The 22,547-nt window shown below is 41.8% G+C and overlaps 1 protein-coding gene across 1 annotated transcript; it reads left to right on the plus strand.

Annotated features, from left to right (window-relative positions):
• Nucleotides 1–5,257: 5,257 nt before the first annotated feature.
• On the plus strand, nt 5,258–22,424 carry vil1 (villin 1; the record flags this gene model as incomplete). The annotated part of the gene is made up of 19 exons (XM_080785703.1): nt 5,258–5,335; nt 5,471–5,545; nt 6,218–6,417; nt 7,611–7,719; nt 8,757–8,867; nt 9,308–9,513; nt 11,805–11,883; nt 13,335–13,433; nt 15,125–15,278; nt 15,568–15,668; nt 16,730–16,867; nt 17,360–17,518; nt 17,919–18,092; nt 18,751–18,896; nt 19,772–19,916; nt 20,411–20,599; nt 21,249–21,317; nt 21,879–22,025; nt 22,311–22,424. 19 exons carry the CDS (start codon nt 5,258–5,260, stop codon nt 22,422–22,424), a joined length of 2,493 nt encoding a protein of 830 aa, XP_080641829.1.
• Nucleotides 22,425–22,547: the final 123 nt, after the last annotated feature.

Here is a 22,547-nt window from a genome sequence, read left to right on the forward strand (position 1 = left end):
ACCAACACAGATCCTGCCCCATCAGTCTCTATCCTCCTCAGTCCAACAACACACCCCATTCATACATCAGGTAAGTTCAACAACTTTACTCCCAAAATAAATCCATATAATACAACGATAATGATTTAAATAACAATACATTCATAAAACTATACATGTCTCTGAATATAGGGATGATATATTGCACATGTGCTGGACTATATAATCACAGACCATAATCGTGTCTTCACATGCAGCTGTCTTGTGAAACACTGTGTCATGTTGCTGTATAGTGTATAGTGGGTTGAACATTGTGACACCTCTCTGCCCTGCAGAGAGGATAATATACTAACAGTGCAGGAGAAAAAAGGATGTGGTTTTATGTGACCAGGTCGCTGCATATCCTGTCGTTTAGCAGAAGTGAGAACACTTTTGTAATGCTGAGTCCTCACACAGTGAAAGCCACTGTGTAATTTTATCCATTTGTACTTCTGATAGGTATAGTGTAACCAATGTATTAAGCGTATAAGCCTTTGGGTACATTTGTATATTATGCTCTGAGCAGCGGTATTCATTTTGTGGACTAGCTGACACCCTATGATGGAAAGTGTTCGTCGACTACCTATTTTCCACTGACGAAATCTCAAGAAAAACGTAATAAAAACTAAGATACGATGACTAAAACTGTGACTATATACTGACAATTTTGTCATCGAATAATACACAAATAAAACAGGAACCAATTACTATTATTAATCAGTAGACCTCTGAACTGCATTTATAATGATCGACGTGTAGTCGATTAAAACGGAAACCTTTCAGATGACGAAAATGTGACTAAAACTACATGGAACTTTATTCAAAAGACGATGACTAAAACTAAATTAAAAGTAGCTGTCCAAATTATTAGCACTGCCTCTCAGAGTTAAATGTACACTGTATAGATGTATAGTCTCTGATCAGCAAGGGTCTGAAATGAATGGAAGGGATTCATCATAACAAGTGTGTATTGGGGTGTACGGTACATCATTATCTCAATATCAATGTTGTGGAAGCGTATAGTTAATACCAAGTACTGATTACTGAACCACTTTTACCAGTAAGGCTGTCATGTCTGATACTTAAATAGCATCCCTATTCTTCCATAGGGCTAACGGTAGGCAGCATATGAACAGATGCACAAGCTCACAAAGCAACGCAACGCGACGCGTTTGCGAGTTTGAAGATGGGCTATTTTCCACAGAAGATATTTGGTGGTGCTATAGCTATAGGTGAAGATATTTGGTGGTGCTATAGCTATAGGTGAAGATATTTGGTGGTGCTATAGCTATAGGTGAAGATATTTGGTGGTGCTATAGCTATAGGTGAAGATATTTGGTGGTGCTATAGCTATAGGTGAAGATATTTGCCTCTTGGGAAACTGCATCGACTGTGATTAAACCCTGTAGATGACGGCATGACGCTGAGATCAAAGCAGGGTGTGGCCAGCTGGCACCAGTTCTCTCAGCAACAAGCTGTGACACAATGCTGTGGATCGATTGGGTTATATTGTATAGTAAAGGCAACATTAGGCTTCCCCTAATTAACTAAGGATCGTGTGACAATGAGATAAAGATTTATGGTATTACTGCCTGCCTAATACGGGTAGCCATAAATGTTCCAATCTGTTGTTGACACAAGCAACTATTTGTTTGAAGTATTGTGTGACGATAAAATCAAATAAAATAGTGCTAGCTTTTAGTATCAGAGTGGTATCCTAATTGTATCCCAGGGACGTGCACACATAAATATCAAAGGGGGCTTCGATCAGCCCCTGCCCTTTTATCGTCTGTAAAACAACTGCCCTCTCCAGACCACGAATGCAGCATTTACTATGGTGAAAGAAATGCAAATACCACTCCTTTCCATGCCATTCCGGAAGGCATGCATTCAGGAGAATAGTTTTTTTCCCCGAAGTCTCCTGAACTTGAACGCAGCATTTTGCATTGAACTAATTTGTGTAGAAAGCCATGTCGCTACACACCGCCCCGAACATAGCGTCGCAGAAACTAAATAAAAATTACTTTATTTTAGTAAAAAACAAAAATCTAGTTAAAAGGTTATAAAACCATAAAAATAAAAGGTAGAAAAGGGGGGGATTAGAATTAGGTATAGGTATAGCGTGCGGGAACTGAGAAGGAGGATCATCAATCAAGCACATGTTTGGTCGGTTTTTTAGCTTTTTTAGGCCACCACAATGCTTTTCCAATGGGAGTCACATGGTTTGACCAAACACTGGAGCGTATGTGCTCAAGGGAGGGCAAAAGGATCCCGAGATTCCTTGCGAAGCCCCTCGGAAGCATGAGTATGCCTCACAGAGCGCTTCTGATATAAGTACCGGAAAAGATGCGCTGTGATTGGCCAGTTGTCACTTGAGTGGCAGCGTGACGTATAGTGTATACCGTGCACTCTTCCGGCGTATACCAGTGTAAATTCTTCCGCCCTCCCGTCAACACAGATGGCTCCAACGAACTGCAGCAGCCAATGAGGCATCTATATATTTTTTAAAGGGGGTGTCAGTGATTTCAGTCAAAAACCCTTAGGTTTCGTTTTTGCCTTGGGACACAAGCTTTCATCCAATCAGGATAGAGAACAAAAACGAAACCTATGGTTTTTTGACCCCCAGGGGTTAACTGGGGACAGGGAGGAACTCCTTATATGGTCAGCACACTCTATAGTAGAGAGGATTATCACAACAAAACAAAAAAAAAAGTGATATTTGAATTAAGTGAAATCACTGACTCTACCTTTAAATATCTACGGTTGGCATCACCCACCCTGAGGGAGGGGCAGGGAGCCTGGTACATGCCACACCCCACAGCCTCTCACCCCCCAGGCCAACCAAGCTGCAGGTTACAAAGGTTTGTTATACTGCAGTGCACAGTAATCCTTGTCGGTATAAATAAATGTAATAAAAAAATTAAATGTAAGTCCAAATTGCATAGCCAAGCTGATAAAGCTCATCTTTTAAGCCATATTATCTTTCTGGACATCCTTGCATCATTTCAAATGTGTCTGCCTCGGTCGGAGAGCTAAACTGCAAGACAGTGTCCTTTCCAAAAAAGTAATCGAGGGTCATCTTATAGCTGCGGAACCTTTGAACTGGTTATCATTGCAGTGGGAGGACTATCCCCTTGACACTTCTTATTGCATCCAAGGGAGGAAAACAGGACATGCATGGTGACTCAACGACTATACACATCAGTAATAGACCTCTGAACTGCAATTATGAGATATACACAGGAAGGCCACTGATACTAAAAGTCCCAAGATTTTTTTTTTTATGGTTTAGGTCAGGACACAAGTATTTATTCAAACAACCTTTGCTTGTATCAACAGAATGGACCATATATATGCAGGGCAGGCTACATGTAATACTGTAAAGCTCCCAGGCCCTTAGTTAATTAGGTGAAGACCTGCACGCCATAATGTTGGTCCAGCCAGTTAATGGTTGTGTACTTATCTCTTTTCACCACTATTCTTTACATAGGCCTTTTGTTATACAGTATGTACCTACACTGTATACAGTAAGTACACTGTTGTGTATCATAAGTATGCACTTTTCAGTTTTGCATTTCAAATACATCATGCAAACTGGCTACATGAACAGTGATGTTCATTTAGCCGGTTGTACCGGTTTCGTGGGGTATGTCATGGATGTACTATTTGGCTGTTATGTATAGCATTGAAGTGTCATTTTGTTTCTGCCTCTTGGGCCAGTTCACACTTATAAAAGAGAGACTCCGTGTCAATGTTTATTTTTTTAGTGGTTAAATAAAGGTTAAACTAAACGAATAAATAAATAATGGAATGGAAAGCCAGATCATTTTCATCGTGGAAGTCAATTGTGACGTGTTTTAATACAAGACACTTTTCCATTGGCGATACATTTCCTGTATTGTGCTCAAGCTTGGATCTAAAGATGGACTATGTTGTAATGTTATGGGCTTGGCAAAGGATTTATCATGGTGGTGTATCACTTGAGCATGTGTTTAATGTCAGAGCTGTGACCTGAACTTTTGAACTGACGAGTGCTTTAACTTGGTGTTTAACATCTTGTGTTTCGTAGAATCACAGATTAAATCATTTCTGATTATTATTCCGTATTGGACTGGAAAGAGCACCGACGGAGAACCAACACAACTTTTATTATGGTCAGCTGTTTGTGTGTACGTCTCTGTATATGAGCCACAAAGTGCTGCACAGGAATAACAAGAAAATTCACAATAAAAAAATAGAAAAACAAATAAGTAACATGATCTATCATAATAAACGTAATAAACAAGAAACATTAAGCAAATCAAGATAACACGAGATCAGTAAAAGGCAGGGGAAAACAAAAGGTTATTTATAGGAATGCTTTTTGAAACAAATGGGTTTTTAATAGGGATTTAAAATGTGTAAGGGAGTCATTGAGGCGAATTAGTTCTGGAAGCTCATTCCAGAGCTTAGGATGGCTCGGATGGCGAAGGCCCGGTCGCCCTTTGTGACGTAGTTCGCAGTACGAGTTTTTAGGAGCCCCTTGCCTGTAATAGTATTATACGTAGTTGATACAAATTTGAATTATTATAATGCTCCAGGATAACTGCTACGGGATTTTTAACTATAAGCTGGAAACATTGTAATATAATTGTATTTAAAATGAAGTGACAAATCCACTAATATCATTATAAGGCTGCCAGTACAGAATCGATTTACATTGGCCATCAATCAGCCTTTCTTGTGCAAAGACTGTGTCACGATCAGAGTCAGAGGTGTGTAGTACCCTCTGACACAATTTACTCAACCAACAAAGAACTGAAAACACAAGGGCATACTTAGGTCAAAGGTCACACTGACTGATGCCTTTCAGTGTGATTTCCCCAACAAAGAGGTCCAGGTGTTATTTTGTGGCTATTTCCCCTTCCATGTGCTAATTCGCTTATTTACATCGAAATAAGTAGTAAGTAATAAGTGGGATACTATTTACATTATGAAGAGAGGATACATACAAAACACCCCATAGCTCCATTCAATTCAATGCAATTCATTGAGGGCTTATGGTATAGGCGTAATAGCCAACAATGCGCTTTTGCACAAAATAACACCTGGACCTCTTTGGTGGACTGGAGACGTAACAACTACAACTAAAAGGTTCCTTCTAGCATGGAATTCTACTTTAAAGTAGGCTACTTCATATTTGCATGATGTTTCTTCACTCTCCTCTTCCCCTTATATATAGGTATCTGAAAACCCAACCATGCCGCCCCAGATCAAAGGACAAGTTATAGAGGTCCTGAAGAAAAACACGTCAGGCCTGCATATATGGAGAATAGAGGTGAGAGAGCAGCTTGTGGGAGATCAACGTTGGTTTTGCCAGCATACATTTGTAGGATAAAAGGAAGAATTATACATACATGTATTTCCAAATAGCTTTTGATGTCTAAATTGGCACATTGTTCATCTTGGCCAGGACATGGAAATGGTGCCCCTTCCCCAGAAAGTGTACGGGAACTTCTACGAAGGAGACAGCTATATTATTCTTTATGTAAGTATAGAACCAAAGAGTAAGACACCTATGAGAGGATTGTAAAAAAACATTTGCTACTTTTGAAGGTTTTTGGCTATAATAACATGCCCAAAAGATGGGCACCAGGTTGAAAGTATACCAAACACAATATGTTCCTTATTAATCCATTCTGCATGGGAACCCCTTTTAGTGTTTTAAGCATTATGTCATGCTTCAGCTGTTGAAAAATAGCAGATCTACAAGCTCAAGCTCATAGCTCGAGTGCCGTGCTATACGAGCTTGTAGGTCTGCAATCTTTTTTAAATCGTGAAAATGTGGCGCACATTTGGAATATGTATTCTTTCAGAGCAACGCTTTAAACTCAAATCTTTGCTTCTGGGAGGTCCCTGGAACAACATCATTTTCAAATGTGGGTTGGCGGCCAATTACATATATTTTTGGGGGCCCTTGACATAAAATATTGAGCACCACTGACATAGAAACATAGGTATTTCAGACAACTGTCAGAAGACATTTTCTAAATTTCAAAGTCAGGTCTAAATGGCTTAAGAGCTACTGTAATTTACGGTAGGCCTAGACGGAATTCTACAGTATACCAACATACTAACTGCTGATTGTGTGTGTGTGGTGTCCTTCCTTAGCATGATGATAACGAACCATTTTATTGTGCCATTGTGTGTACACATGCAGGCAGACAAAGTACGCGCAGGCTCTTTCACCTATGACATCCACTACTGGTTGGGGAGGTCCAGCTCTCAGGACGAACAGGGTGCGGCCGCCATCTACACCACCCTGATCGACGAGGCCCTGGGGGGCGTGGCCGTGCAGCACAGAGAGACCCAGGGCTACGAGGGAGACACCTTCCGCGGATACTTCAAAAAGGGCCTCATGTGAGCAACATGCAATGTATATTATTAGACAGCGTCAGTGTTGTTTTTGTATATACAGAACATTTTGATTTCAGTTTTAGTCATGGTCCCTTGAATAGTTTTCATTTAGTTTCAGTCACATTTCAGTCACCCGGAATGTCTAGTTTTAGTCGACTAAATATATACAGTTGATTTAGTCGACTAAAATGTATTGTGGCGGGCCTTGATGCCATCGTAATGACAGTTTCTTTCGGCGATTTTCAGCATGCAAGTGTAAAATGACTTATATTGGATCTCTTGTACACTATAGTCCCTTCCTAACATTTTAGTCTAGTTTTTATTTGTTGACGAAATTGTCAATATATTTAGTCTTAGTTTTAGTCATCACAGCTTAGTTTTTATTTAGTTTCCATTTAGTCTTCGTCAGTGAAAAGCGGTAGTCGACAAACTTTTTTGTCTTTTAGTCGACGAAATCAACACTGCACAGCGATGAACACTGTGTGTTCATTGCCATGATCGCTTGCGGTGGACATTTTTTGTCACAATTCCGTTGCCACAGAAATGAGTGGGCAATAATACACAAAATGTAACGATTTCGTACACCCTCAGAGTTAAGGGGGTCTTTGCAAATAAAACATTTGAGAACCACACTAGTACAAGTTTGACTGCTAATATGCCATAGTGTCTTAGTAAATCAGTGTCATACATATTCTGAAGAAAACCTGGAGACTTGACATTCACTAAGAACAAAATAAGAACAAGGTCAGAACAGCTCCATATATGGATGCTGGGCCGGGGCCCGGTCCAGAGTCCGGGCAGAGGCCTTTTTGGGGCGTTCCTGGACAACCGTGGGTCCGACCGACTCGACACCGTGCGTGCACTGGCTATGACTATGTCCACCCGGTGGGGGCTCCTCACTGGCAGGTGGGTCAGTCGAATACTACAGTATAGTCCTCCCGGTGGGGGCTCCTCACTGGGAGGTGGGTCAGTCGAATACTACAGCGGTGATAACACACTAAACGAAATAATCGGAATAACGACTAAATTGGGGATGAAAAAAGCAACAAGAAGTCTTTCATCCATAGACAATACAAGTCTGTGCAAAGAAAAACTAAAAATAGAGGTACTTAACTTCCCCTTTCAGTATTTCTAAGGAAGGATCAGTGCAGTTGCGTACACGCGGGTTTCATCATCATCTTCCTCTGACACTGCAGCTACAAGAAGGGCGGCGTGGCGTCTGGAATGAAGCACGTCGAGACCAACACGTACGACATCAAACGGCTGCTCCACGTCAAGGGCCGGAAGCACGTGGTGGCAGGAGAGGTGAGAGGAAACCGGCTGCAATACGTCCAGTGGTGGAGAAAGTATACTCAATTGTTTTTACTTAAGTAAAAGTATACCAATACTGGAATTTAGAACTACTCCGTTACAAGTAAAAGTATACGGAATTGAAAATGTACTTGAGTAAAAGTACAAAAGTATCGGCGTCAAAATGTACTTAAAGTACTAAAAGTGTTGAAAATAAATCTTGTAAATACAAATGTATTGAAAATAGTAGATCGGGGTTTGAAGTGGTTAATGTATGTTTTCTAATCAAAATTAAAATCTCCAAAGTAACTAGTAGAACTATAAAGTTTTCAAATAATTGTAGTGGAGTAAAAGTACACATTTTGTCTCTGAGATGTAGTGGAGTAGAAGTAAAAGTACTGGAAATTGGAAATACTCAAGTAAAGTACAAATACCTCAAAAAAGTACAGTACTTAAGTAAAAGTACTTTCCACCACTGCACACATAACTTCAACAAGTTGAGCCAATAAATCTACTATGGCCTGACTCACACCTTTACAACAGACTGATTGTATGCCTCGCAATGCATTTCCAATGGGAGTCACATGGTTTGACACAACATTTGTGTTGTATGAGGGGGTGTGAGTCGGGTGTCTGCAGTACAATGCCCGAGCACAAACACAGTAAGGCCTCACTCACACCTTTCGATCTAGCATACAACATTGATGCATGCTAGATGTAAGTCAATGCATTTCCAATGGAAGTCACATGGTTTGATACAACATTTTGGACTACAAGCTGTTGTATGGCTTTCGGCTGTGTTTCGACTGCCCCCCTCCCCCTCATACAACACAAATGTTGTGTCAAACCATGTGACTCCCATTGGAAATGCATTGCGAGCTTGCATCAGCTATACATCTCATACAACAAGCGTATATACATCAATCTGTTGCGAAGGTGTGAGTCAGGCCTAATACAACACCATGCAGCAGTACGACACTTCACCTACAACTGTAATGCAGAGCACAAGGTTTGCGGTGTCTTTCTCCTCTTTTCAAACGCCCTGACTGCAGGTGGACATGAGCTGGAGCAGCTTCAACAAGGGGGATGTCTTCCTGTTAGACCTGGGAAACCTTATCATCCAGTGGAATGGACCCAAGAGTAATCGAATGGAGAGACTCAAGGTACAACAGTAAGCCGCCCAACGCTACATCGGGTGAACAATTCCCATCAATACTCCACTTCACCCAGACACTCATTATTACGCCCATTCCCGTTTGTGTGTAGTCTCGTGACTCGTCACTGCTGTCCCCTAGGTCTATAGTCGGTGTTCCCATTATAGTTGCTGCTAGTGATGGTATTGAAACTAGGGATGTGCCGATGAGACATTTTGGCCGATATCGATATCCGATAAAAATTAATTGCCGTCATGTTATGGCCGATAACCGATATTTCAAAAAATTATAATAACGTTGTCCATTCTGAAAGAGATACATGTAACAGGCAAGTCAGATTTATACAATATTATTTTGTAAAGAAATACAATTTAAGAATTTTATAGTTATCCAACCCAAAAAATTGCAAGATAGTTCCACTAAATGTGTTTTGTATGGTTCCCTTTAAGGGAATGACCCTGGCCAAGGACATCCGCGACAGAGAGAGGGGCGGACGGGCGCAGGTGACGGTAGTGGAGGGCGACAGCGAGAAGTCAGCGGAGGAGCCAATGAGACTGATGAAACAGCACCTGGGAGAGAGACGGGACATCAAGGAGGCCATCGTCTCCGATGACGAAGTGGACAACAAGCTGAGGACTATTGTCAAGCTCTTCCAGTGAGTGCTTAATTCTCTCTTCGATCTGCGGTCCTTAATTCTCTTGCTGAATTCAGACTAGAATAGATAGAGGGTGTGACATATCCTCACCCAAACCCGGAAGTTATGCAGGAATGCCTATACCGAGTGACAAAAAAACTACTTTCTGGCCTTGACAGCCCATATACATCCAAACAGAAAAGTCCTTTCCGATTGCCTTAAACAACGTTAAACAAATGTTAAACTCACTTTGCATGTTGCTTTGCCACTCGAATTGCAACAATTCAATGCAACAACTGCCCTCTCCAGACCACGAATGCAGCATTTACTATGGTGGAAGAAATGCAAGTGCCACACGTTTTCCATGCCAGCATTCTAGGAGAATTGCTTTTTTTTTTGTCTCCGAAGTCTCCTGAACTTGAACACGGTATTTTGCGTTGAACAAATGTATTTAGAAATCCATGTCGTTATGCACACCGCATCTCCACTATAGCTAAAAGAGTGCTGGGGTTGCTCCCCGAAAATAACTGATCTACAAGCTCTTAACGCGTCGCAGCGCGACGCAGCTTGTAGATCTGCTATTTCCGCAATTTTTGTCCAAAAGTGATAGAGATGCCAAGGAATTGTCTGTGATCTCACTCACAGTCACAACTAAAGTGTCATCTAACGGAGGCGCTTCTGACTCGTGGGGCATTTGAACTGCAAGGATTGTCACATTAAGACATTATAATTGATGTGATTTCCGCTGAAAAACACTTTTGTCTTACATTTCTGTCGAGCAACAATCGACAGTTGTGTGACCAATTGTAAATAATCACATCTCAATCCTCCATGCAGTTGTCCCCCTGAATGGAGAACTGAGATAAATATCGCAAAGAATTTTTGAACAATTCCTCAGTTCTCCACTCCACAGAGCCCGCCAGAAGCGTATAGAAAGCATAGATTAACTTTTATCTGGCAGGCCGCCAACAGCGTAGCCTACATTTTCTAGGCTTTATATATTCTTTAATCCATGTTTTGATCAGATCGCATCGATATTAGCCGTCTCTCGTTAGCATCACAGCGTACGTGGGACAATGCATGGACGCAGCCCTTTTGAAGATGCGAGCGCATCCACTATGTGCTGCATTCAAAGGCCTGTATCTCCAAATCGGCGCAATGAATGTCGTTTCTGGTGAAAACAAGGTTCTTCAACGGCTGATTAATTAATCCTGGCGGGCAGTAGGTGTTAAGTGGACATCAATGCAGATTCTCTGGCTGCAGAGGGAGCGAAAAAGGGGGGGGGGCAATAGTGCACCATGTCAATGAGCAGGCTGTGTTACTAGTGGGACACTGGGACCCTCATTCATCGGCCATGAATGAGGGCGTCCCGGGCCCAATGTCCCATGAACCGAGTTGATACGACTGACAGCCAAGGAGAGTACGGGCTCAGCCCCATACAACTATACAGGCCAGGGCTATGAATGTTTGTGATGTCACTGTGGTATATGTATTCGATAATAATGTCTAGTATAGTGTTACACTCTATAATTACATTTATTTTACTCTCATTTGATCGTTATCAAGGTAAACTAACCCGATTAGGGAAATTGGGTGGTCAATGTGCAGAAGGTATACGCAAAACAAAAGCAATCATGAAACAACTGTATATCATCCTGACACACCCACACAGAGATAGCATTTCCAAGAACTCTCAATCTAACACACACACACACACACACACACACACACACAGTGAGAGAGCGAAAGCGAAGCACTTCCTAGCACACTTGTTTCTTCACTACAGCATATGATGAAACAACTCACCAGAGCGTGATCAATAGGCCTACTTCAGTAGCATTCTTATTCCTATCTCTCCGCACTCTTATCTGTCCTGCTGTGTCACAAGGAGGATCAATGCCACGGCATGGCCCACGCAGTGAACCCACTGGGATCAATATAATATATCTTATCTTGTTGGGAAATGACGAGTAAAGTAGCCTTGCCGAGCCATGAGGCCTATAGGACAGGAGCCTATCTCCTGTTTCTGTAGCATGAGGCAGCTTGATGGACCCCCTGGACATGACGCTAGTATGTCGCAGGGACCAATCCAACCCTTGATGCTGAGTGTCAAGCAGGGAGGCATATAGGGTCCCATTTTTACAGTCTTTGGTATGACCCGGCCGGGGATTGAACCCCAACCTCCCAGGCTCAGGGCGGACACTCTAACCACAAGGTCACTGAGCTGGTGTATGTTTTGTTAATCTATAGCATCATATTATGTTTCTGTTGCCTCGTTGTAACGTGTAACTTCCTGTGTCCTCTCTGAACAGCATGTCAGACGCCCAGGGCCACCTGGTCGTTCAGGAGGTGGCAGTGAAGCCCCTGACACAAGACCTCCTCAGACATGAGGTTAGTTGTATATACACCGTACGATACGTGGAAAAAAGAATTGTCTATTAAATACTTCACTGGTTAGTGGTTATAGTTTGTACCAGCGGCTTGTAAAGCGCTGGTCAATGAAACTAGTTTTTGTCGTTGTTGGCTTTTCTGACTTTATTGATAGTATCAAGTGAATATAGTCAGGAAAGAGAGGGGGAGCGAGAAGGGGAGAGTCGCGCAGCAAAGGTCGTCATGAACGAGACTCGAACGCGCGACGCGTTTTATTAAGTTATATTGCAATTTAACCGTGATAGGCCCGTCTCATCGCGACTGCTGTATACTTCCTCTTCCACAGTGACTCAGAACCAAGCCCACGCCTATACCACACTTCCTGTTTCAGCTGTTGCTGTGGTCAACCCATCTTTTCTTTCACACACATGACACACACCGCAGTGTGGTGTGTGAAATATATTTACAGTAGGGTGTATAAATGCATAATGCATGCCTGTGCAGCTATACAGTACATCACTGTACAGTACATATCGAGTCACTGTTCGATTGGTCAACAACCTAGACTGAGGCAGAGATCAAACCTTTTATATATATGTGAACTCTGGACATGACAAAACACAGTGATGATTTTAGGCCATGTTATCTGCTATGGTAATTGATCCGCTGACAGTGAACGCAACACTGGTTTAAACACAGCCATCTTTTTAGAGTACATTGTGCTTCAGTATGTTGACAAGCTTCATGGAGATACAAATTGTCATGATTTTCATGCACAATGAATTGAGAATATATGAAAGTTTCACTTTTTGAATTATATTACGGAAGAAAGTGTGTGTGTGTGCATGTATATATATATGTATATATACTGACAGGAGTGCATTAATGACTATAAAGAACACCGTCTCGTGTAACATTGCTTAAATACGTAGTTGTTGGTGGTGCTATACTCGATCTTCTCTCTTCCATCTACACCAAATCTGTTTGCCAAAAAACAGGTGCTTTAACCCATTCTGGACAGGAACCCCTTTTGGTGTTTTAAACATTATGTTATAATTTAGCTATTGAAAAATTGCAGATCTACAAGCTCTACATTAGATCTACAAGCTCAAGGTCTGCTATTTTTGAAAAGTCTTCAAAATGTGCTGCAAAATGAACGTTTTTAAGTAAAATCTTTGCTTCTGGGGGGTTCCTGGAACAACATATTCTCAGATGCAAAAAAAAATTACATATATTTTTGGGGGTCCTTGACATGGAATATTGAGCACCACTGATACAGAAACATGAGGTATTTCAGAAAACTGTCAGGATTTAGATGACATTTTTTTAATTTCGACGTCGGGTCAAAAGATCTGCCATTTCACTCAATCCTAGCCCAAGAATAGGGATGCTATAGACATCGTGGTTGAAGGGGTATTTCACTTCATATGGTCATTTTGAATGCATCCCATAATAATCTATTTGTTTCTCAGGACTGCTATCTTTTGGACCTGGCAGGAAAGAAGATTTTCATCTGGAAAGGAAAGCGGGCCTCCAAGCATGAGCGCTCAGAGTCACTGGTCAAAGCAGAGGTCATTCTTCATCCTTCATACATCCTCTTTTGCTTTCGATTGCCGTTTTATGGTTTTGCTGACCCCTGCTGGTTACTTACAAGTACCACAACACGCTTGAAAACTGCCTGTTTGTGATCTTGACTGACTGGTCACTGGGATCATAATAAATAATAATCCAGTTGTGGAAAAAGTACTCAATTGTTTTACTTAAGTAAAAGTACCAATACTGCAACTTAGAACCACTTAGTTACAAGTAAAAGTAGGCCTACAAAAGTATCGGCATCAAAATGTACTTGAAGTACTAAAAGTAAAAGTAGCTTACTTGTAGCTGCCCCTCGATTGTTGAAAGAATGACACGTTTGGGTGGTCTCGACGGGTGTGTGTATTGTTCCAACACCGTGAAAACTATAAGGATATAGAATAAATACAGTTACAATCGAATAATTTCATAGTTTCACTACTAAAATCTGTGCATTAAACTTGTCACGTCAGCAGTACAATCAACAATAAAAATGGTTAATTTATGGTCAATTGTAAATACAGTGATACAAAACTCAAGTCATTTCAATTGTCATCAAACAAAGGAAAATGCACAATAACCAAAAGTACCACAACCAAACGAAAACCAAACAAATACAATCATGAATGATACTCCAAATGGAAACTAGACAAATAAATAATCATGTATACCTCACTCCGCGTATCGAGGGTGCTAAAGGGCTGCAGCATAACCAACTTGAACCTCAGGGCACATCAACAGTCACCGATGGTCACATTTACACATGACGGACAGGCACTGTAGACAATAGACAACTTCAGTCACTACAAGTTCACTACAACTGCAAATGTCACAGGCTTCAACACTGCTTAATCAATAAGAGTACAAACATAAGAGTCACATAAACAGTCAAACATTTCATACCGTGTGGTCTGGTGGACACACACACACACACACACACACACACACACACACACACACACACACACACACACACACACACACACACACACACACACACACACACACACACACACACACACACACACACACACACACACACACACACACACACACACACACACACACACACACACACACACACACACACACACACACACACACACACACTGGTGCTCTCTCCCTCTGCTCACTCTGGAGTCTGGCTGTGTGAAATGAGTCTATTGGTCTGAGGTGAGTGAAGCTAACAGGCTTCAGCTATATATGGGTAGGTAACAGGAAGTGTCAAAGTAAAAGTATGCCAATTACAGGAAGTATCCAAACAAACAAAACAAAATAAGACAAACAATAAATAAAGAATAAACAAACAGAACCAACTGTCACCACCGGCAGTTACACTACTCATTGTGCAGAATGTCCCATTTCACAAGTTCAAAATGTGTACAAAATCGATTGATTTTCAAATGCCGAAATGTAGAGTTGTTTCTGGTGGAAAAGTAATATCCTCTTTGCTTTCTGCAGCCCTCTGCATTGTCCCTCAAAATAATTGCTACTGTGCTCATGTTCCATCCATAACCGTTATTTATTAGGTTATTGATGTCACCCAAAATCCTCAGTGTTGGTTTAGAGCTATAGGGTAACATTTATAACTCCCAGAGTTAAATTAACAGCGAACTTTAGCAGCCGTATGAACCAAAAAAAGGAAAATAAATGGTATCATAATAACGCATTATCGTTTCTGTATATATAGGCGTACAAAAAGGCCAAGAACTATCCGGCCTCGACATACGTGGAGACGGTGAATGATGGCGCAGAGTCAGCCGTGTTCAAGCAACTCTTCCAGAACTGGAGCGTGAAGAACCAGACAGTGGGCCTGGGGGTCACCAACAGCCCTGGGAAGATTGGTATGAGCGGTGGATGCACGTCACAAACAAACAAAACAAATATACAACTGTTACCGTTACAGCAAAGTACAATCCTGAGTGGGGTTTAGATGCAAAAACCATAACGTTTACTGGACAATGCCAGCTCCAAAGTTTCCATTGGATGTGACATGACATGACAGACTTTTCATTGTCTGATGAAGAGCCGTCGAGGCTCGAAAAACATCATCGTTTTAAGAATTGAACAAATTGAAGCGCCGTGTGTATAACTATTACACAATTATGTGTCTTGATTGTGTTTAATGCGCAGCTAAAGTGGAGCAGATCAAGTTTGATGCCACCTCTATGCACGCACGGCCTGATCTAGCCGCCCAGCAGAAGATGGTGGACGATGGAACAGGAGAGGTTGAGGTCAGGACACATTTTAAACCACCTGTTCTGGGCATGATGTCATAATAGGCGATTGGGGAAAAGGAAAGCGGTCCGCACACTGGCTGATCTACTGCTCCCAGAGTGCTTTATTTTAAATGAGCAACGTTTCGACCCAGAAACAGGTCCTTGTCAAGTATGTGTATACCTGACATACCCGAGGCGGGCTTGGCGAAAGGGCCTTTCTGTGTGGAGTTTGCATGTTCTCCCCGTGTCACCCTATAGGGTAGGTACCCTCACATGTTCCCCCCGTGTCCCATAGGGTAGGTACCCTCACATGTTCTCCCCGTGTCCCCTAAAGTAGGTACCCTCACATGTTCTCCCCATGTCCCATAGGGTAGGTACCCTCACATGTTCTCCCCATAGGGTATAGGTACCCTCACATGTTCTCCCCGTGTCCCCTAGGGTAGGTATACCCTCACAAAAAACATGGAGTAATCCTGGTCTCTAAACTGCCTCCCCCTGGCCAGCCCGGGGGGCGCCCGATGGAGGGGAAAGGAACAGGTTGGAATAACGTGTTCCTTCCACGCGCTTCTGTCCAACCAGGGAAACTCCCCCCCCCCTGTCAGGTGTAAAGGAGCAACTTGGACACTCATGCATAGAAGGAAGCATGAGTTGCTCTTGCTCTCCCCATGGTTGGAGGAGGGTGTGTAGAGCCCAGGATCCCATTAGAATCTAATGGGATCATGGGCAATTATCTAATGATTAGATAATTGACACAGGGGTGAAAAATGGGTTACAAAATCGTGGGATAAGAAATGTAAGCAAAAAAGGCATACGTACACCTGACAAAGACCAAAAAAGTTACTCTAGGTGGAAGCTGTAGAACAGTGTGCGGACTTCTTTCCTTTTCCCTGTACGTATCGTTTTGTTTAGAACCTGAATATTTTTGTTAAAGATGTGCGAGCTTCCCTCTCGACTCTATTTATAATAGGCGACCACACACACACACGCACGCACACGCACACACATACACACACACACGCACACACACACACGCACGCACACACACACTCGCACTAATTGTCCGTCTCTCTAAACAGGTATGGCGGATACAGAACAACGAGATGGTTCCCGTAGAGAGGAAGTACCTGGGTCACTTCTACGGCGGAGACTGTTATCTCATCCTCTACAAATATGACGTCAACAACAGGCAGCACTGCATGATCTACATTTGGCAGGTCAGAGATATACAAAAGATCATTATGTTATACTTTTAAGCTATTGAAAAATAGCAGATCTACAAGCTTGTAGATCCGCTATTTTAGAAGAATCGTGAAATCGTACGCCGCAAATCTTTGAATATTTATATTCTTTCACAGCAAACTATTTTTTTTTTAACTAAAATCTTTGCTCTTGGGGGGGGAACTACATATTTTCAGATGGGTAGTCCGGGGCCAAATACACATAATTCCGGGGGTCCTTGACATGAAAAAGGTTGAGCACCAACTGACATAGAAAGAAATATATGTTGAGCACCACTGACATAATTATACTGTTATTATTATTATTATTATCATTATTGATGCCATTACTTTTTTAAATCGGCTTCAGGTCTAAATGGGTTAAAGTAAACCTGACTCTACAACTGAAATATACATTTTCTTTTATTTTTTAAGAAAGTGCGTTACAACAAAAAAAAATTATGTATCCACTCCATGCTGTATACATAGGGTCGCCATGCCAGTACAGCCGAGCTCACTGCTTCCGCTTTACAAGCTATCGTTCTGGACCAAAAGTACCACGGAGAACCCGTGCAGGTCCGTGTGCCCATGGGGAAAGAACCGCTACACCTCATGGCTATATTCAAAGGAAAGATGATCATTTATGAGGTAAATACGCAGCTATACGTTGACTTGAGAAGTATAGTTCAAAAGTAGGAGGAACTATGGTCGGGAACCCCTTTTGGTGTTTGGTGTAAGCATTATGTTATACTTTAGCTGTTGAAAAATAGCAGATCTACAAGCTCATGAGCTTGTAGGTCTGCTATTTTTGAAAAATCGTGAAAATGTGCCGCAAATCTTTGAATAATAGATATTCTTTCAGAGCCAAAGTTTTTAACTCAAACCTTTGCTTCAAAAATATTTTCAGATGGGTGTCGGCGGCCAAGTAGGCTATACATATATAGTCTTGGGGGTCCTTGACATGAAAATGTGTGAGAACGACTGACATAGAAACATGCGGGTTTGTCGTTTTCTGATCGTTTCTTCTGAATTAAATATCTGTTGACAGGAAGGGAGCTCCAGGCAGGACTCTGGACACTCTTCCCTGCATCTCTTCCAAGTGCGCGGCACAAATGAGCTCAACACCCGCGCCATCGAGCTGCCTGTGCGGTCCTCCTCCCTCAATTCCAACGATGTCTTTGTGCTCAGCACTGACACCTGCTGCTATCTGTGGTATGGAAAGGTAAGTCATCGTCTAAAGACTTTTATAACCTTATTTATTCTTTGCCTGCTGATATTTACATTGGAATGAATGAGCCTGGCTGCATGGAAAGTGTCCAAGTGGGAGTGTCTAAGTGTGAAAGGTGAATTCAGCTGTTACGTGGGAAACTGGTGGCCCGGGGGCCACATGCGGCTCCCATGCACCTTCCCTTAACGCGGCCCTCAGATTAATATGGGAATACTGATATATTATTGATTTCAGCTGTTACAATTCCACAACATGCAAACAGGACCCACTTTAATCACTTCAGTCTAAATGAGTAGCTTAATTAATATGTATCGAGTATCATAATGTTATTTGTGTCTTATGTCCAATGTATTTGCATTTAGTTCATACAGTTCATAATCATAAATGAAGGCATTTGAAATTAAATAAAAATGTTACTTTTCAGGATTTCAATTAGAAAATAGCCACAAAATATATATCAGGATTTCAATTCAAATATAGCAAAAATAGCTGATCTACAAGCTCTTAACGCGTCACACTTTGAGCTTGTAGATCGGCTATTTTTGCTACGACAGTAATATGCAATGTGCTGAATGAATGTGGCCCTCTGGAGTGACGGTGGAAATATAGTCAAAGTTGCCCATCCCTGTTGTATGGTGTTGTTCACATGCAGGGCTGCAGTGGCGACGAACGGGAGATGGGTAAAACCTTGGCAGACATCATCTCCAGAAGGGAGAAACGTGTCATTGCAGAGGGACAGGAGCCGGCTCACTTCTGGGTGAATCTGGGAGGAAAGATGCAGTACGCCAACAGCAAGAGGTATACGTCTACTACTGTAGCATGCAGAGATGCATTCAAAATGCCTGACAATCAGCCTGGGCCGTGGCTCAGCGGTCCAGGCACCTTGGCTGGTAATCCAGTCTGGCAGTGTGGCCGCGGGTTCAACTCCCGATCCCGACGGCCTTCACTGCATGTCTTCCCCCACATCTCTCTCCCCATTTCCTGTCAGCCTACTGTCTGTCCCTCCATGAAAAAAAATAAAGGCAAAAGCCACAAAAAAAAAGAAAACCTTAAAATGCTTGATGACATGTACATATACTTGTTGTGTATTATTGAGCAATTAAAAAAAGGAAGATCTCAAATGTCTTGATAATTAATTTATATACCCTTGAGCTTTAATGCCAAAGTAAAACGTTGACATTTTGAGCTATACATCGTCTATTTTCGCACGATTATGTTATACTTTAGCTATTGAAAAATAGCTATATTCACAGCAAACGTTTTTAACTCAAATCTTTGGTTCTCACTCAGGGGTTCCTGGAATAACAAATTTCCAGATGGGACATCATTTTTGATATGAAATATTGAGCACCACTGATATAGAAACGTGAGGTATTTCAGAAAACTGCCAGGATTCACAGAAGACATTTTTTTTTATTCCGACGTCAGGCCTAAATGGGTTTAAAAAAGAAGAAGAAGACACACATTCTGACGTGAACCCCTTTTGGTGCGTTAAGCATTATGTTATACTTTAGCTATATTGAAAAAATAGCAGATGGCGCGCTACGAGCTTGTAGGTCTGCTAATTTTCTTAAATCATGAGAATGCGGCACAAATCTTTGAATCTACGGTATATTCTATCAGAAGACTTATGCACCCCTAAATGCACCCCTCCCATATGTCCCTGTCACCAGTCTACAGGAGGAGCATAGCAACGTCTCCCCGAGGCTGTTCGAGTGCTCCAACCAGACGGGACGCTTCCTGGCCACAGAGATCACCAACTTTGACCAGGAAGACATGGACGAGGATGACATCATGCTGCTGGACGTCTGGGATATGGTCAGTGTATGACTTCCTTTGTATTAGGGACGTCCCGATAGTATAGCCCATGCACTTTTTTCGTTCCCGATCCGATACCAGAGAACAATATTTCTAATAATAAAAAGATAAAAGAAAATTACTTATTTTATTATACCAATATTTTATATATAAGGCAAAACAAAGTCCAAATTTCATCATTCTTTAAGTGGTATATGTGACATATAACTAGGGGGTTTTCTATTCTGAATCCATTCCAGCATTAGTTTTGCACAAAAACAAAACACTCATTGGGAGAAAACAGCCATAGCAGTCATCACAAATGTGATGAGGTCAGCACATTGGATAATGGATATGGTCGAATTTCAATCTTTTAGTACATGTTATTAGACACCTTTAGAAACACACTGGTGAAGACAATTCTTGGTAACGATTTAGTTCCCATGCAGATTATTGGTCAAATACCTGATAAAATGCCCTATATACTTTCACCTCTGTCTCATTGTGTTCTTCAGGTGTTCCTGTGGGTAGGCAAAGGTGCCAACGTTAAGGAGAAAGAGGCGGCCGTCACAACCGCAGAGGAGTACCTGCGCTCCCACCCTGGCGGCCGTGACGTGCGCACCCCCGTTGTTCTGGTCAAACAGGGCTTCGAGCCCCCTACCTTCACCGGGTGGTTCCATGCCTGGGACACCCAAAAGTGGCATGTACGTATGGAGCGTGATATTATGAAAGGGAATGTTTTTCATTGTTCATATGAAAGCAGGGCATCGTTTATATAGCTTCAAATTGACATATTGGTTGTTCAGTTTGCCCCACCAGTTTTGGAGAATATAGAGTAATGTCTTGCAGAAAACAGCGAGTTGAGAAAACAGGCTTGAAAGGATCACTTCTGTGGTCTCTTAACATTACACCTGACCTAGCTACATGTTTAAGCATTTATTTCATACTTGCGTGTCAATTTCAGCACTTATTTCAGACATGCTCTAGTATGTGAACTTAACTCATTTTAGATTAAAAAAAAACGTTTCTCTGGTGAATACCTGGAATTTGCACTATGGCAGGCTCTCAGTCAAATGTGGTTACATTTGTTTGCAGAAAATGTTTTCGACTTAAACCACATGAACTCTACACGTCATTGTCCATCAAATAGCAAATCTACAAGCTCACAACACCTATTTTTGGGCCAAATATTCATATATTTTCGCTGAATGTTTCCATTTTCAGCTGACATGCCTAGAACAGGGATGCTAGTGTTCAAAACATAATGTTGCCTATACAAAAGGTATAGTCATGTTTCCTTATCAGATGAAAAATGTATCTGAGAGTAATTAACCTTGACTTTTATTTCACCAGGGCTCAAAATCCTATGAGGAGTTGAAGTCTGAGCTCGGGGATGCCACTGACATGATCAAGATTACTGTGGTGAGGCTTAAAAATACTTGTACTACTGTAAAACTAATGTTTTGCAGAAAAGCATGTCGCAATAGGTAGCCTCTTTAATGTCTCACCAAACATGTACAACATATAGATAGACTGTACAAGACCCCACCTCACAAATATGGGGATGTATGGATGCAATTTGTGTTACTATACATAGCTACACTAACTTTACACCATTGTTGATTGCGAATGCATTGAGCACTTACTATGAGACCTAGCAGATCATGTCTGTGCGTGCGTGTGTCCCCCCCTTTGTGCCCATATATGGAGCTATGTCCAAATATGGAGTGTGTTGCATCAATACGTCACCATGACTCAGCCATAACCATATAAGGAGTCCCCAAAGCAGCTATACGTCCAAAACCCAAATATGTACGAGCTGCGTTCGCGTCCCGCGTTTGCGCGTCTTACTGGTTATTGATTGATTGATTGATTGATTGATTGATTGACAGTTTGCAGAATTGCAGTACATTTCAAGCACAACTCAATACATTACATATACATAACCACCTTGATACTGTATATAATTATGTCTCTCTACAGGACAGGAGCAATAAGGGCCCTCCACAGAGCACTAAAGGAGTTGTTGACATGCTGGCTCCTTCTCGTCTGCCCACCGTCCCTGCAAAGAATCTGCTCAACCTCCTGCCTGAAGAGCTGCCCGAAGGAGTCGACCCGACCAGGAAAGAGGTGACCACAGGGATCATTTATTCGTGTAACCACTTGAACCCAGTATAGAGTAGGCTATAGAGCGTCGCAGTCCCGCCCCCCTACCAGGGCGCAGGAAATGATTCCCCGTTCATTTTCCTCAGAGACATTTCAAAAAGTATTTATTTAAAGACCTTTTAAGCCCCCAGTACAACGCACACATACTTTAAATGCTCACAAGTATGTCTGTCAATTTACTGTATCTCATGCTAGAAATACACACGTGACTTGAACATATGTGGCCTTGTCTGTCTCCCATGATTGCAGGAATACCTGTCCAATGACGAGTTTGAACTCATTCTTGGTGTTTCTCGACTTGACTTCTACTCTATGCCAACCTGGAAGCAAAAGAATATGAAGAAGGACAACGGCCTGTTTTAAGAGGGACGACACCATGGGAACCACTATGACTGTTTAAAATGTGACTTTTTGTGCTATTATAAACTGGCAGCTTAAATACACAGAAGACACTTTAGAGGGAACTGATAATTCATGTAGCGCATA

This window comes from Protomyctophum bolini (assembly GCF_963924005.1).
Source record: "Protomyctophum bolini genome assembly, chromosome: 16".
Taxonomy (NCBI): domain Eukaryota; kingdom Metazoa; phylum Chordata; class Actinopteri; order Myctophiformes; family Myctophidae; genus Protomyctophum; species Protomyctophum bolini.